Here is an 18,013-nt window from a genome sequence, read left to right as displayed (position 1 = left end):
TGTTGTATGTGTACGTTATTGGCTGATTGTTAGACATTACTTCCACTTTTGTTGTTGGTACCAGCCCTTGTGACAGAAGCGTCACCCAGTGACATTCTCTGTGGCAACGTCATTTGCTTGCCATTATCCTTTCTAGAAATTCTTCCAGACGTGCTCTTACTTAAATCCATGTGCAGGCTTTCTTTCATTTTGGAAATGCATTCTGTAGCGTCTTAATCGTGCAGCATGCCTTTATTTTCTCTCTTGAGCATTATTGCAATCTTGCTGTAGACAACTCAGCCTGATCCTCCTCTTGCTGTGAGACTTTCAGGGGACGTTTTATTTTGGTCCATGGAAAACAAAATTCAAGAATACACGTGTAAATTTTAATGTAGCTTTTTTTCTGCGCTCATGCGAGCACGCCAGCAAAGTGAGAACCTGCAAAAAGCTTGGAAGAAACTGTCTGTTGTGCTGCTGTGCCTTGCAGGTTTGCTTTTCTGCACGTTCGTCAAGTAAAGTCTGCAGGGACTGCAGTGAACTTTCTTTCAAACTAGCCTGGTTCTTAGCCAAGCGGCTTTGCATGAAAACATTGGTATTCGATGCTACCCCCAAGTGCCTTATTAGCCAGTTGTCTTCTAAACATAGTTGTAGTAATTGGTTCACAGCTGGAAGTGCTGCGGGGGTTCCTGCTTGTAAGGTTAGATAAGGTGAGCATGTTAACAACTGTAACTCCACCACGAATTCAGGAAAGTTGGCGGCGCATTGTCATCGCTGCAAGGACGCAAGCCCATGTTCGAAGGAGCCACAATCGTTTCGCTTTCCAATAACAAAATAGAAAGATCACAGAAGCTTTTAAAATCAAATCCGCCGGTGCTGAAAGGTATGTCAGCAATGTGCCGTTGTAGTTGTCCAAGAAAGAAGTTGACCTGCTTAGGCTACCGCGATGAGTGTGTTTTGTAGTGTAATCTGCTTGTGATTCATGATATCAATGTGATCTCTCGTTTCTTTATGTGTCACTAATGACGCTCACGTCTTGTGTATAAAAGAATACCAGTTCCTCCATTAAAATCATTGGTAAGTTTGCGCGCTTTGTGTTGTGTCTTCATCTCGTTTTGCGAAAAGTTACGCGCGTTGAACCACCATGAACAACCTACTAGGCCCAATTCTCGTTATGTTAGATAATGGTTGTGCCGTACAAATGCCTGCGTATCCACAGAATTTGGGAGCAATATGTGATGACGCCTGTTACTTGGTCCAATTTCTGCAAGAATTCCACCTGACTAACCCTTCTTTATATCTGAATATCTCCGCCTAATGAAAAACTTTCCATCTTTGATTGCCTGGGCATATGGTTATGCATGTCCTTTATCGCACCTTTTCCCCAATTCCAGCAGTAACAGCTCTCATGATCTTGCCTGTTCAGAGTTGAGAGTCTCCATTAGATTCCGTTGCCCTCTTGCATTCTGTAATACCTAAGAAGCCAGGCCGTTACTCTGAGGAGGCATCCACCTGTTCCATGTTTCTGTGCTTTCAGTGCTAGGGATATTGGTGCTGTGAAAGGATTGGTTGTAGACAATAGTGCACTGCACGGGCTCGGGCCAGACCGAAAGCCCGGGCCGGGACACGACTTGTTTTGCTGGGAAGTTGAAGGGCCAGGGTCGGGCTTGGGTCCGTACGGAAACGGCTGGTGTCCGACTTTTCATTCACTATTGCAGAGTGAAGTACACAACTGCGGCATTGAAGCAGCGACATGGATGAGCTATGAGTTATAGCACGGACTGAGAAAAAAACTAAGCTTTATTCATTCACTTATTTAGCCGCCGCGGTGGTTCAGTGGTTATGGTGCTCGGCTGCTGACCCGAAAGACGCGGGTTCGATCCCTGCCGTGGCGGCTGGAATTTCTTTGGAGGAGAAATTCTAGAGGCCCGTGTACTGTGCGATGTCAGTGCACGTTAAAGAACCCCAGGTGGTCGAAATTTCCGGAGCCCTTCACTACGGCATCCCTCATAGCCTGAGCTGCTTTGGGACGTTAAACCCCATAAACCATAAAGCATTGACTTATTTATTTCCTTATTTTCACACCGCGGTGCAGTAAAATTCAACCGGTCTTAATTGGCCATTGATCGTTCGTCATCATACCTATACACAATTAGAAATGCGTTCGGGAAGAACAAATTAGTTTAGGACACTTATAGTCTTCAAACACACACTGTGAAATACTCAAGCCTTCCAGCTTTTCGTTTCTGCCGAAAAGGCGACCAGTTCGGCTATCAGTTCTACCTGTGAGATCGCGTTCACTAAAAAAATATCATCCCACTGCTTGCTAGGCAGCTTTAATGTTTATACTTTGTGGGCGGCAAAATATAACTGATTAAAATCATGGGGGAATGCAAAGTAGTCTATTACACGTGCATGCAGCCCTTTTTGTTTGGCTCTCGGAACTTCCGAGTTTATCTTTGCGCACCTACACAAGATCACTGTCCAAAAGACGGGCCTGGTGAGCACTACTCTTAATCGCTTCCTTCTGGCATAAAAAGAACCAACTTTCTGCAAGCCAAACTGTGGTTTCAGAACCTTTGTCAGCCAGTTTCTTATCAGTCTAGTAGCAGTCTACTTGCTCAGAGTGAGCAGTATACCTCAAGTGTTACTGTGAAACGGGCCGGGCCGGGCTGGGCTTCACTCCGGGATTCACAGGCCGGGCCGGGCTCGCTAGAGCGATAATTTAGTGGGCCGCGCCAGGCCCGGGCTTGAAGCTGCAAGCCCGGGCCGGGCTCGGGTTACATGTCTCGGCCCTGGGCCGGGCTCAGGCCTGACTGAGGCCCGTGCAGTGCTCTAGTAGAAACTTCACTGTTTTTTTCTACTCTTGTAACTTTTACTACCTCGGGCATCTTTTTTCTTCAATGAGCCATTTTGGTCTTCGACACCATAGTCCTTGCAGTAAATGTTCTGCAGACAAGCCTCTTGTCATCATGTTGACAAGATTGTAATGCTTGGTATGTTTCCAAGCTGATCTTTATGTCCGAGGAAGTATTTGTTTTTTTCCTGTTTTCCCGAACGGGGGTTGTTCCCATTTGTTTGTTTCATCCAGCTTACAATAGTGTTGGAGCTGGTGTGTATCATCATGCTAGTCTGCCAAATGTGTGTGTGTTAAGAAAGGACAGGCTCTGTCCAAAACATCGACTCGCAATAAATGTTTACCTAAATGAAGTGCTTATGTGCATTTATGTGCTTTTAGCAAAAATGTGCCTGGTCCATTGTCATTTAGCACTACCATACCACCTTGACTTGCTGAATATCAGTTAGGCACTCTGCCTCTTTAATCTTGTTTTTACATTTATTCTTTCTATCAAGGAAGGTAGATGCCACCTCATTTCTTCCATCCAATTTCCCTGTGTTGCTTTGCTCAAACAGTAAAAAGTACCTCAAATGCCCCTCAGTCGCACAGTCTTGCCACTATATGTAATAGCACTCCTTTTGTTAACCGGCACTGTATAGAGCTATATGCAACATCAGTGGGCAGGAAATACAGTCAGTTTTGACCTATGTTGCATATTGCCATCTGGTGTGACAATATTGCCTTCCGTGACGATATGATGCCCAGAAGTTTTGACTCTTAGCTTCTCTTATCTATCATTTCTGGGAACACGCTTAATTTGTGGCAATTTTCAATTTCATTGAGAGCTTTCAAAAAACACGTTTTCTTATGGCCGCCCCCATAATGATGTCACTGAAATGATGTCCTCCAGCTTTGACATCTGTCTAGGGGTGTGCTTTCAAGCTTACTGAAGTGGTGTTGAACGTTCGCTGTAGGAAGTACAGGCCTCGACTTGGACAACACATGCCTTTTTCTCAGCCGAAGAACGAGCTGGCTTGCAAGTTCTGGCGACTCTGTCCACCTTTCCTTCACCATAGCCGTATAAAGCTGCAGCTTGTTACTTTAGACTGGCGCCAATAGCTGTAGCCTTTTCCAGCATCAGCTCCACATTCAGCTGCATTCATTCCGACCGCTAGTGGTCTCTGATTCCTACCACAATCCTGTCGCATATCATTTCATCATGCAGTGCCCCGAAGTTGCACAGTTTAGCATGTCAGTTACAAACTTTTAGACTCTGTTGCCTTTTAAAGTGATAGCATTTTAAAGGGACAGTGAAGAGAGCTATATTAATATTTTTTTACAGCAAAATTCGATAGTTCGGCATTTCATGGCTTTGTTGCCACTTGGCCGGCAGCGAAAGATCCATTTATTTTTAAGAAATTTGGATTCGAAGTTGAAAAAGTTTTTCCCGCCGCTCTGATTCAAACTTGGGATTCTCTTATGACGACACAGGAGTAAATGACGTGAAACACGATGTGCACATGACGTAACGCAGACTCCGTGATTTCTGGCGGCCAGCAGTGCGGCCTAGCAGCAGCCTAAAAGAAAGCTACCGCCGGCCGCACGTTGAAGGCATCTATCGGCTATTGCGGCCGTCGCTACCGGCGCTTTGTTTACGTTTGCACCGCATTTTGCCGGCGTTACGATGGATCCCGTTCTCGAAGTCATCAACGAAGTTCTAGCAAATAGACACCTTTAGCATACCGTGTACCTTGTTACCGTCAGCGGAATACCGGGAGCCCGCCTATCGCCGGTGAGCAGGCGCTGATTGGTCACGATGCAGCAGGTGCGCGCGTAGCTGCCGGGTACGTGGCGCCATCTGGTGACGTCAAGGAGATTTGCACATGCATTGGCTGCACCTCAGTGATTCATGGTTTCTCGTGTTCTAGTGTTTCTAGAACCATTGGTTCTAGCAACACTGTTTTGTCCTATGACGTCATGACGCTTGTACTTGCGAGTTTGGCCTGTGGCGGCGATACCTGTATTTTGGTTCTCGCTCTTTTCTACGTTACACGAGCTTTGTTGTCAGTGTGAGTGGCGTTTTTGTAATCCGGAGATGGCATTCTGTCGATACAGGCCAACTTCAATTTCTCCTCAGTGTCCCTTTAAAAGCCCCATTAACCAAGAAATCCAGTGTCGGCAGTGTCGCCAGAGTATGCGTTGTGAGCGAAAAATCACGAGCACGACTCTGGCAGGTGGTCCCCAGAGAGCAACCTAGGAAGCAGGTGGGCCACCATAGTCACGTGACCTTGAGCTGTCATCACAACCTGCCCACTGTGCAAGTGGCAGTTAAATTAATGATTGGTGGCTAGGGAAGAGCAACCTAAGTCGCACATAGCTCCCGAGCTCCAAAAGCCTATTTTGGGCTGTTTGTTGCCTCTGCAATCAAAGATTATGAACATTCAAGACCAGTAAAGTCTCACTTCTGGGAGCTTCAGGATTCCCATGACAATGTAGATGCTCGCATATATCGAGTTGCTTTGAATCTGGTTGACGTGACTTCCGTCTTGCTTGAATGCAATTGAGGTGTTTGAAAGGTGCAGTTCTCCCACAAACCTTAAGGAAAGTGTTTGAAAAACAGTGGTGTGTCGAAGCCCTGCCATTCCAGACTGCTCAGCACTTCCTCTATTCATTAACCCTTTCAGACGCCATTTTTGTTTTGACTTAAATCATTTTTTCACCTAAGTAGTATATTCAGGCCTCAAGAAAGGGAATTTGTTTTCGAACTAAAGAGACCAGCATGTAAGTTTTTACAACGATGTGAAGAATTCCGTACAAAGTGTCAGATTTTTTAGAAATAGTAACATTGAAATGTTCTCGTGTCTCATGTAAACACCCTAGGGATCGTGGAATCGCTTTGCGTTTCGAAGATTCACCCTACGCTCGAAGCCGAGCAAAAACAATCGATGTTTTCACTCGCGGCAAAATCTGTCTGCACAAAAACGGCGGACAAAGTGCTACCTAGCTCACTCTTATGTGAAATATTATTTACTGCATTCGCTACATGCTACAAAAAAGCAACTTATTTGCAACAAGAAGGGTGCTCAATTTGACTGAAACAATGAAACCACTGTTAAGTGCTCCAGTTTCTCAGAAAAAGCTGCAAGTTTGCCACTTACACAATTGTGTACAAAGCGCCTGAAAGGGTTAAGCCAGGAAATCTGATTGGAAGGAAAAAATAGATTTAAGTGCACAGTTGCAACACTACTGTCAAGCGATCACCTTTTATTTGACTTCACGTGCCTTTAGAAAGACAAAAATGCATACATTCCATTCCTCCACTAGGGTGCAGTCTTTCCTGTTCGTTGCTGGTCATTTGTGTTGGCCAGCAACTCCTCACTGTCATCACTTTCACATTCTGTGTCAGTTTCTGTTGATGTCATCTGAATCTAACATAGCAGTGTCACTTTCACGCAGAAGAGCATGGATCTCTTCATCAGTTAAGTACCTGGCTAAAAGCTATGAAGGGACATGATTTGCACGTTGGTGAAGTCGCTTGTAAGCCAGTAATGCACTAGCAGTGTGCAATCTGAAGTGACTAGAGTTGCACCAAGGTGTCTGATCCAGGCTCATTAAAAGGAACCTGAAATCGTTTTTTGAGAATTCGAGGTTATTTAAGAATTCGAATCTATGAGGCTTCCAGGTAAAGCATGCAAAGTATTTTTCCCCAGCATTTAAATTTGTGAAATAATCGTAGAGTAATAATATCGTGATGGTGTTCAGGCTTCTCACTGCGTTGGAGAATGCAGGGAAACTCGTAGCGATGTCATTATCACTGAAATTTCAGATGTCTGCTGCCTTCGCCTGCACGCTGCTGTGCGTCATCTGATGCCGCCAAACATTGGTTCGTGAGCTTCACCTTTGATGGCATTGGTTTTCTTCCATAAAACTACCGTTTCTTTGCTAGAAACGCAGCACCATCATATGTGACGTCATTATCAGGGCCTCCGCCCGTAGCTGTGCACTGCAAAGAAACCAGAACGCTGACACCACTTTATTCGGCGATTATGCCACTATTTCAAATGGTAGCACAAAATGATTTTGCAGGCTTTAACTCTATGTTTCACTCATTCGGATCTTTTGAACCCATTAGATTCTAAACACATTTCAGTTGCCCTTTAAATGAGTTTAACTTCACCGAAGTTGACTTGTATTTGCATGACGCCTTCATGAAATTGCACAAAGCTTGGCATGCTCAAGCCTTGTGGTCGCTTCATGGAGCTGGCTTTCACAGGTTATTCTGAATTAACTTTTTTTTTTTTTACAAACAGTGGCCATACATAGGACTAGGTTTGGAGATGTGTAGTAGTACACCTCATACTTCTCATTATTCATTGGTTGATCATTGTTGCTTCAGGGAGCTCTAGCATTGCATCTGCTACTCTTATTTCCTCCACTGTGTTCTCTGTGGTTTAGGGTGGCTCTCACTACCACTCGTACCCAATGTGATGCATTATCTGACAAGCCAGCTTGAAGATAGACACCATATGACTCTCAATGTGCAAGTCATGGTGGAACATGAGCAGTATTGCATTTCCAGAAGAAATTTGTAACATTTTAATTCACTGGTAAACGGCTGTCACTCCACAGGAGCCGATGAAGTGTGCTGCATGACCCATCACACTGCAAAACGTGCACAATGGTGAAGCTGCTGGAGTGATCTTGAGCAACTACACTCGCACCAGTTCTCCTGGAGCGTCTCGCGACACAATACTGGTTCAGTTGTGCCGGGATTGAGAAGTGGATGGCAGAGAAGGAAGCGGGAGTGGTTGTGGGGTAGATTTTGAATACCGGGAATGCCAGGTAGAAATAAGGTCTTGCTTTGCAGGCCTGTCATAATGGCTTGCCATATGGTGCAAAGTCGGTGGCACATTTCTCATGAAGCTTTCTTTGTAGGACGGTCCCCAGCAGCTTTCCAACACATCCTTCAAGAAGTTTTTCAATGCAGCCTGAAAAGAAAAGGCATCAAATTGTTGTTTGAGCACAGAACTGCATAATTTTCATCAAGTTGCTGATAACTCAATAAAACATCCATTTTCATTCAACGACAGACTTGTAGCGAGTCCTTTGGTGTTACAGTAAAAGCTCATTAATTCGAACTTCACCGGACCGGGAAAAAAGTTCGAATTATCTGATGTTCGAATTATCGAATGGCCTCGAAAAAACTGACAAGAACCATTTGCATTACGGTGTACGTGCCGCATTTACTCGCGTAATAGGCGGTGCGCCAAGATGCTGCGCAGCGATAATATCACGGTGTGTTTACTTGACGTTAGCTCTAGCAAGGAGGGAAGCGAACTTGGCAGAGTGCCAACACTGGTCTGGTTGTGCCAGCCTCGTTTTCAGTACGTTCGCCTTATCGTGCCATGGGTGATTGGGGCGGACGGCGTCTACTGCCACTCAATCACTGGAACGCACGATAGCAGCAAACGTCCTTTGCAGCGAATGATGCCAAAAGCCGGCGTCATGATCGCGGCTTACCGCGTACTTCCGTTGGCGACTGATGGGTGGAAGGATGGACAACACTCGCAAAAAAAAAAAAGTGTTTCAAACGTAATTTGTAGCGCCCGTCCGAAGTCATAGCCTTTCATAGGCGTTCGTTGGGGCCGCGCCGACAGTACTTATCTGTATTTCCGAATTAACAGGGCTCGAATTAACGAGTATTTAGTTGCGAGGAAAAGAGGGTTGGCAGCCTACCCTCCGGCGCCGCGAGCCAAAGTGCCAGTGATGGCGCCATTTAGGCTTCACCCACTCTTCTATTACTTTATCTGGTTCCATCTTCTGTCCCCGTTTAATACGTGCGCAGCCTCTAACTAAGCGGGGGTGTTTTTTTTGTTGTTTTTTTTTGGCCATGTATTGTGTGCCAAGCCGCCCTGACGCGGTAGTGCGTAGTTCGAATTATCCGTAGCAGAACCGACTCGCTTTCGAATTAACGGGCTTTATTATACATAGATCTCTATGGAGCTTGGCCGGAGCAAGCAGTGTAGTTCAAATTATCGCGGTTCGAATTAACGAGCTTTCACTGTATTGCAAATATAGTAGCCTACGTGTCAAGGATATAATTCCACAAAAGTGCTTTCTTGAATACAATATTGTTGATGCATGCAGAGTTACGTATTGTTTGCTTACTGTATGTAGGCTCCTCATTTATCCTCTTTTAGCAGATAAACTGAGAGGTGCCCCCTTCTTGCTTTTGAAGTTATAAGAGTTTCCACTTGTCTCCACTTGGCATTGTCATTGAAGTGCATGACGGCCACTGATTCCTGAATGAAGAGAAGTGATAACATCATTTACTTACATGCCACGAGTAAAAGTTTACCACAGTTACTCGCACAATAAACACAATTTCTTTCCCCAAAAAATCTCAAACTTTGGCGGGATGCATTCATTTCAGCCATACAAGTGATGTATGCATGTTTGGGTCCAGTAGCATGTGCTGCAATTCCTCCCTCGAGTTTCTTAGCAGAGTTATGCAATCGGCAAATCACAGGTTGCTGACAACTACTACTTTTTATCCCCAGCTCTTCCCTGTCCAACCTTCTTGGTTTGGTTTATTGGGGTTTAACGTCCCAAAGCGACTAAGGCTATGAGGGGCGCCGTAGTGGAGGGCTCCGGAAATTTCGACCACCTGGGGTTCTTCAACGTGCACTGACATCGCACAGTACACGGGCATCTAGAATTTCGCCATTGTCGAAATTCATCCGCCGCGGCCGGGATCGAACCCGCGTCTTTCGTGCCAGCAGCCGACCGCCATAACCACTGAGCCACCGCAGCGGGGCCCGACCCTCTTAAAGGGAAACTGCATAGGCCTTAGAAATCAACGAGCTTAAGAGGGTCAAATGTGTGAAACTTGCAGGTAGAGCATGCGAAGTTTTTTTGGGCTAGCACTTGGAATAGTGAAGTAATCCCCGATTAAAATCAGAACACCCTTCAAGCTTCTCCGCAGCGCACAACACCAAGTGGGGGGCGCATGATGACGTCATCGAAGGTATCGGTACATTTCCGACGCACAAGCGCCTGCTTTGAAGGAAAAAACCAACGCCACCGAAAGCAAACCCTGCCGAGAGTTGTTTGGCAGCGTCTAACAAGTCAGGGCAGGGTGTGGCAGATGACAGCAGTAATTTGAAATCATACTTTCCGTGACGTCACGCTGAGTTTCCCTGCACTCCTCCGGTGCATTGAGGAGAAGCGCAAAACTCAATCGTCGATTACGTCACTATTTTAAATGGTAGTGCAAAAACACGTGGCATGCTTTACCTGCAGCCTACATAGATTTGAATATCGCGGAATTCTCAAAAAAGTGCTGCAGCTGCCCTTTAATACTTCATGTAAACACGCAGTGAACAGTAGCAAAGTAAATGTGTACCATCTGAGACCCTTCCTGATTGGAATTTGATCACTGTGGAGGACCATAGTGGCTATGCAGTCCCGAGGGGACCTTTCTAGCATGTTTATGCATGCCTTTTCTCTATCTTGGTTACGCATGTCCTGCATCACTGCTTACGTTTCCACTGAATCAAATGCCTTTTTGTAATTTGGCCTGGCTGTTCTGTTTCGTAATAGCTGTTTTTTCTCCCCTTACTGGCAGAGAAGTGTGGTGGCACCAGAATTTGAACCGTGGACCTTCGTGCATGTGAAGCAGCTACTCTGTGCCATTGTTGCATTGCACCTTGCATTCACGGATAAAAACTCACCTCGTTTACTGCAACCATCTCAGTGCAGACAATTCGGCCAACATGCATGGCTAGCAGGCTGTAGGTAGGTTACTTGGCACAGCACCCTGGCGAGTCACAGCGGCCATCACCACCAAGGCCTCCAGGCTCAATTGCCAGCTTTGCATGGGGCGCCTGAAAAACCTGCAGGCAAAAAAACACGTGCTTTTATTCTCCTTGCTTAATTATTAGGCAGTTCACTATCTGGAAATGCACAGCAGCTATATTTTTCAGGCAGAGTACTACACCTGCAAGAACGCTTTCCCGCACCTTTTTTCAAGATGCGCAAGGAAGCTACCTTGCAAGGCTGAGCATGAATGTGGGGAAGCTATCCTGTGGGGTACGTTTTCTTGCCAGGAAGCCTTCTTAAATTTTTTTTCCTTTCTCTAGCTTGCCTTCAGAGTGCTTCGCAGACACTTGCGAAGCACGTAAAGGCTCAAAAGATTGAAGCACGTGTCTGCGAAGCATGTTCACTGTCTGCAAACCTTTACAAGGAGTCACTTGGTTATGCTTGCTCCAAAGGTTTGTCTTAACCGAAGAAGATGCAAAACAGGTTGTCTTAAAATGTTTTTTTACACTGAGGCTATGTGAAACCAATTAAATGTTTTCATATTGTTTGCCTTATCCAAGTATTCATCTTAACAGGAATCTACTGTACAGTCAGGCCGGAATGAAACGCGAACAGAGCATGTCAAGAAAACAAAATATTTTACCTGCCTACTTTCAGCTGAAGTGTACAACTAGCCTGATTCATGTGTCTGGGTAAAGGGCCTACTGAAAGGCATAATCGAAAATAGGTTGCAAAGGAATATCTCGCTGAAAAGCAGAAATGTATGACATATGCGTGTTCGCGTTTCATTCCGACCTGACACTTTTCTTTATGCAGAAAATGATCCACCATACTTATTCTGAAACAACAGTGGAACCTGGGCATGTGAAGTCTCACTAACCGCTGTACACAATAGAGGCATGCATCTTGAGAAGCCTAGCCATACTGGCATCTTCAGTGTGCTAATTAATGTACTGAATTTCAAAAATTAAGATTGCGCCAAATTCCTCCAAGACAACAAATGTGCACATTTGCTCAGCCAAAGCCTACAGTGCAGAGTGATCCACTATGTTTGGTGCATTTCCTTTCCATGGCAACACCAGTCTGAGCTGCACAGCGATGTAAAGCTGTGCAAAGCATGCTCATACAGATGCATAAAGCTTTCAAAGCATACAGGAGACATCCTTAGAGGAACACTAAGGACAAACTGAAGTTGGCCTGTATTGATAATCATACTCTGATGACAAAGAGGCCATTTTCAGTGAAAGCAGAGCTGTTACACACTCGGAAAGCTTAAAAACAATGAGCTACACATGAACCTCTCTGCTAAAGCGGACCTCTCTGCCTATATAACACTTAGCAAGACAGCCTATGTCATGAGCCAGTACTTGAGCTGATAAGATATTATAGTGAAACAAAACTCATTTAAATTTTCTATTCCTGAAGTCCTATTCCTTGAGGTCCTGTTCCTCCCTGAAGTCTTCTGTAGTGTATTTATTGGGAGGTTGTTGCATATGGGAGCTTCGTCACGGTAATGCTGCTACTGACTGGTTTCTTGCAAGGGTAGGCTCTCCATCTGCCATGGGGTAGGACATGTTCTTGTTAAGGTCCAGATTCACTCTTCCTACAACTGCTGGTAGGTCTTGTAGCAGTCTTGTAGGTAGGTACGGGGGAGGTCTGCTCGTCCGTGGACTCCCTTATTTCTGGTGAGGTTGCCCAAGTTGGACCTAGAAGAATGCTTGCTTTGCACTTCTTCACTTCCATGCCTTGGGGCATCTGGAAAAGAACTCTTGGGACCTCTTAGCCCCCTAGATCAATCCCTTCACCATTCCCTGACGGTTAGTGACTTCGCCCTGTTGGTGGCTTGAGTCCACATAGTGACTTGTCTTGGCCACAGGTGATTAACATGAGTGAACTGAAGGCGACCTTGAACCCTAACCATGTCTGTGACTGGGCTGACAACTTGCTCAACAATACCTTCCTTCCATGATACAGGCTCACCACATGCGGTCTTCACATAGACTTCATCGCCCACAGAGGATTCTGCAGGTTCTCTTTTGTTGTTATATTGTTCTGTGTCTCGTCTCAGATGCTCCGCCATGTCCCCTGCAAAACATGGCTTCAGAAGAGACAATGTGATATGGGGCAGGTGCAAGGGGAAAAGCTAAGCAGGCGTCCGCAATGTCAACGAATGCAAAGTGTTTCTATAAAAAAAAAAGGAATTTTTTCACCCGTTCTAGTATTGTAGTCCTCACTCCTGCGTGTTCATTGCTCAGAACCTGTTATAGAAGAGCTTCCATGGTCATCTTTACCAGTCTCCCTGCAGCTCCAATTCAAAGCGGAATGAGAGGGAGGTCTCCTTGGGTATTTGATTCCCTGTGCCTCATGAATTCTCCAAAGACATCTGACTTGTGAACCACTGTCAGTAACAATTTCTTCGGGGTAGCCGTAGGCTGCGAACAGTAAGACCAGTTTTTCTCGGGTTTGAGCGGCTGTTGATCTGATGGTAACTACCTCAATTCATCCAGAGTACACGTCCATCAAAACTAGTAGATTTACATTGTCATTTACGATGTAGTCAGCGGGAACCCCTTGTCAAACTTTTCTTGGATACCGCCAGGGTTGCAGAGGCCTGTAGACTTCATTAGATGGCAGCTTTGACAAACTTGGCAATTTCCAACAGTTTCTTCTATGTCTCTGTCGAGGGAAGGGCACCAAACGTATACCTATGCGAGCACCTTCATACAGCAACGAGTCACCCCCGCAAGTGCTTCATGTAGCAACAAGAGTACATGTGCTTGCAAGGTTTTTGGCACGTCAAACATCCTTGCTCTGCAGACAGTTGATCTCTGAATATGAATAAGGGTCACAACTCTCCAGGTTAATACTCTGGCCATCCCAAAACAGCATGGCCTATAGTGATAGCAGTGAGTCTCGCTTGGTTTCCCAAACGACTTCCTCAGCTGTTAGCTGGGTTGCATCAAAAACAGCCACCCACTCCAGCTTGTTGTCACTCGAAGCTGTCGACAATGGTAGCCGTGACAGCGCATCAGCGACTTCCATTTTCTTGCCGCTCCAGAACTTCAGATCACACGCAGTTAATGACAGTGCCCATTTCTGCATCCATGCAGCTGGTAAAGATGGCAGCAGCCTACTGTGCTCAAGAATAACTTCAGCTCCTTTGTCTCCGGGACCCTGATAAGTGCCACCATATTTTCAAACCTCTTGAAATATTACTCGACCTTCTCGCTTCTTGGGTTGGGCATGCTTCTGATACGTCACGAAGCTACTGGAATTGCTATTCCGAAACGCCACCCTTCTGTTCTGTTGCAGCCACTGTGCCAGTGCTTGCTTCAGAATCATAACATCATACCAGTCTTATCACCAGCTGTTCTGTCGTGGCTGGGGAAAGACATGAACGCAAGAAGCCAGGGCAAAAACGACAGTGGACCATTACTGAAGGACACTTCTGCTTATTTAGCATCTATCAAGACGTTCCTGCATCATTAGCAGGTGCTTGAACTGATAACAGATCAGATATCACAGACATCTTTTGCATTTCGCCTCTGCCGAAACATGGCTGCTGCAGTCAAGGTTTGATCCTGCGGCCTTTGACTAAGCAGCCAGATGGCATTGACAGGTATTTCAGCGCACGCTCACGTCTGCATTATTCATTTCTCATCTTATAGATAGAGATGGAGGGGTTGTAGACAAAAGCTTGACCAGTCTACAATCCTACAGCACATACGATTCATGCAATTTTAAAACAAATGAGAAAACACCAAGGAAAATGTACAAAACAAGATTTACATATAAATAAACTGAAGCCATGTTATTTAAATATACAGTGCAGAGTTCTTGGCGCAAGCAGAGAAACAAATCAAAATTCATGAGAACATACCTACCAAAGGGGCTCTGAAACACTTTCTGAGGAGAGTATATAAACTCCCTCAATCACTCCGCTTCCTTGTCGTGAACACATGAGCCAAATAATACACCTCAAAATGCAGCAGAGAGCCCACAATTATGCGCAAAAGTTGCCGAGTCCTTTCCGCGACATTTTCATGCTTACACGTTCCTTTGTAATTCTGTTCGGAGGTGGCCATTGGCTAGATTTTCAAGTGTCACACAGCTACCATGGCCGTGGCCAATCGGCAATGTTGCCCAGTACGTCAGGAAGTTTTGTCCCCTGGGGAATTCCCACGCGAGAGGGCCGACCTTTGAATGTGCAAAAAGCGACGAGAGAAGAGGAAAAGGAGCGAAGACATTGAAATTTTGACTACAGATAACTCAGCTTCTACAAAATGCATTCGAAAAAGTCTTGCTGGAAGACACTCATGAAGCGGAAGCCTTCAGCAGCCCAGGAATACTGCACCTTTTTCGAGCCCCTTTAAAGGGCAACTGCATCACATTTCGAGAATTTCGCGATATTCAAGGATTAAGTCTATATAGGCTGTAGGTGAAGCATGCCAAGCATTTTTGCCCTAGCATTTAGAATAGTGACGTAATCAACGACTGAATTTTGCGCTTCTCCTCGAAGCATCGGACGAGTGCGGGGAAGCTCAGTGTGACTTCACGGACGGTATGATTTCAAATTACCGCCACCGTCAGCCACGCCCTGCCGTGCCTCGTTGGACGCTGTCAAACAACGCTCGACGGGCTTTGCCTCCTGTGGCATTGTTTTTTTTCCTTCAAAGCAGGCATTTATGCGTTGGAAATGTACAGATACCTTCGATGACGTCATCATGCGACCCCTACTTGGCATTGTGCGCTGCGGAGAAGCTTGAAGGCCTTGAAGAAGCTTGAAGGAGAGTATATAAACTCCCTCAATCACTCCACTTCCTTGTCGTGAACACATGAGCCAAATAATACACCTCAAAATGCAGCAGAGAGCCCACAATTATGCGCAAAAGTTGCCGAGTCCTTCCCGCGACATTTTCATGCTTACACGTTCCTTTGTAATTCTGTTCGGAGGTGGCCATTGGCTAGATTTTCAAGTGTCACACAGCTACCATGGCCGTGGCCAATCGGCAATGTTGCCCAGTACGTCAGGAAGTTTTGTCCCCTGGGGAATTCCCACGCGAGAGGGCCGACCTTTGAATGTGCAAAAAGCGACGAGAGAAGAGGAAAAGGAGCGAAGACATTGAAATTTTGACTACAGATAACTCAGCTTCTACAAAATGCATTCGAAAAAGTCTTGCTGGAAGATACTCATGAAGCGGAAGCCTTCAGCAGCCCAGGAATACTGCACCTTTTTCGAGCCCCTTTAAAGGGCAACTGCATCACATTTCGAGAATTTCGCGATATTCAAGGATTAAGTCTATATAGGCTGTAGGTGAAGCATGCCAAGCATTTTTGCCCTAGCATTTAGAATAGTGACGTAATCAACGACTGAATTTTGCGCTTCTCCTCGAAGCATCGGACGAGTGCGGGGAAGCTCAGTGTGACTTCACGGACGGTATGATTTCAAATTACCGCCGCCGTCAGCCACGCCCTGCCGTGCCTCGTTGGACGCTGTCAAACAACGCTCGACGGGCTTTGCCTCCTGTGGCATTGTTTTTTTTCCTTCAAAGCAGGCATTTATGCGTTGGAAATGTACAGATACCTTCGATGACGTCATCATGCGACCCCTACTTGGCATTGTGCGCTGCGGAGAAGCTTGAAGGCCTTCGCGATTTTAATCGGCGATTACGTCACCACTTCAAATGCTAGCCCAAAAAGGACTTCGCGTGCTTTACCTGCAAGTTTCACACATTCAGCAATTTTAAGCTCATCGGTTTCTAAAACCTGTACAGTTGCACTTTAAGGAAAGACGGAAGAGTGTGATGAAGCAACATGACGATGCAGTCCACATACCTGCCAAAACTGGCGTTAAACAATGCCATGACTGTATGTCGCACTCCGCAGCTCGCTTCCCTTGTCAAGCCTGTCCTCCACCGACTCCAACGTCACACCCACTGGCTGTAGTGGCTGCGGTGTGTGGGACAGTGGACGACCCATTGGCTGCTGTGGTGAGGCACCGGTGCTCTAACACCTGGGTGGTTTGGGAGGCACCGGAACCGGCAGCTCGGTCTGGGTCTTGGCCGCGACCAGAAACTTCAAATTCAAGTTGACCTGCGCAGCTGCAATGATTTTCACCGCTTACTGTCATATTCAGACATTCAATAGGGGATATTGAAAATTCCGCAAGTGCGCTTTCCCACATAACTATGTTGCCCCAAACAAGATGGCCGACTTCGCTATAAAGGAACTACGTGGGATACAGGACAGGCGCTAAAGGTGTGGATAGAATGTAAGAAACGTATTTTTGAAGAATCAAACAAAAGACCAGTCTTTCTTGCTTTGTTTCAGCTGGAAACGCATGGTCAGCCATCTTGTTTGGGACAACATTGTTATGCGGGGAAGCGCACTTGCGGAATTTTGAATATCCTCTATTCTCACCAATTTTACAAGGTCGTCTACTTACCAAAACACCGACGCTGTTTCGTGAAGGAAGATGCTTCAGGCTCTGGTTCTGTGGTCTGTGTTGTGACGTCGCGCATTTTAGGAAAGCACGTGCACTTCCGGACGGGCTCCTAGAGAAAGGCAGATGCATATACATAAAAGCTGAGAGTTCATGGCCTACTGAATAGCTTGGCATCACTGAGGAGGCACCACACATGCGGTGGGAGAGCTGCCGCCATTTCCTTTCATGCAAATGCTCACGAGATGCTCTTGCAGTGCAAAGCAATGACATTCGTACAGCTCACCTTATAGCTGACATTCAAACTACCCTAGAATAAGCAGTACTATCGGCACTTGCGTATGCCACAGCGAACTTTTTTTTGAACATGGCCAACTCATTGTGTGGCACATAACGGCCATGTGTGGAAGCAGGGGAGCACAGGCATAGATATTTAGAATGGTGTGCCTTGTGGCCGCAACATCACATGAACTTCACTGCTTTTTCTTCGTGCTATGAAACAGCTATCAGCGACACAAAGAATAAAAAGACTTTTTGGTTGCGTGCTACACACATACTGTGACAACAATGGTAACGAGTGGAGCCGGGACACATCAAGCAATAGAAAAATTGGTTTTTGAGGAAAGGAAATGGCGCAGTATCTGTCTCACATATCCCTGAACCGCGCCGTGAGGGAAGGGAGGAGGGTGGGAGTGAAAGAAGAAAGAGAGAAAGAGGTGCGGTAGTGGAGGTCTCGGGAATAATTCCGACCACCTAGGGATCTTTAACGTGCACTGACATCGCACAGCACATGGGCGCCTCTTGCATTCGCCTCCATCGAAACGCGGCCGCCGCGGTCTGGTTCGAACCCGGGTACTCCGGCTCGGTAGACGAGCACCTTACCACTGAGCCACCGCGGCGGGTCATCAAGCAATAGAAAAAAAAAAACATTTTTT

The 18,013-nt window shown here is 46.0% G+C and overlaps 1 protein-coding gene across 2 annotated transcripts in view; it reads right to left on the bottom strand.

Moving 5' to 3' along the window:
• LOC149366432 (uncharacterized) overlaps nucleotides 1-18,013 on the bottom strand; it is a 36,188-nt gene that overhangs the window by 15,343 nt on the left and 2,832 nt on the right. The window contains exons 3-7 of one of the 2 annotated variants that reach the window (XM_089550780.1): nucleotides 17,082-17,190; nucleotides 16,472-16,737; nucleotides 10,549-10,710; nucleotides 8,984-9,117; nucleotides 7,646-7,803 (exon numbers count right to left, since the gene is read on the bottom strand). In XM_089550780.1, coding sequence (XP_089406906.1) covers nucleotides 16,643-16,737; nucleotides 17,082-17,190 — 204 coding nt within the window. In that variant the 3' untranslated portion in view covers nucleotides 7,646-7,803; nucleotides 8,984-9,117; nucleotides 10,549-10,710; nucleotides 16,472-16,642. Of the gene's footprint in view, nucleotides 1-7,387; nucleotides 7,804-8,983; nucleotides 9,118-10,548; nucleotides 10,711-16,471; nucleotides 16,738-17,081; nucleotides 17,191-18,013 lie in introns of those variants that run through there. The other variant, XM_089550775.1, reaches the window with a different exon arrangement.

This window comes from Amblyomma mixtum, chromosome 1, assembly GCF_055824585.1.
Source record: "Amblyomma mixtum isolate Tamu chromosome 1, ASM5582458v1, whole genome shotgun sequence".
Taxonomy (NCBI): domain Eukaryota; kingdom Metazoa; phylum Arthropoda; class Arachnida; order Ixodida; family Ixodidae; genus Amblyomma; species Amblyomma mixtum.
The sequence above is the reverse complement of the archived record's forward strand: the minus strand, read 5'-3'. Positions and strand labels throughout refer to the sequence as shown.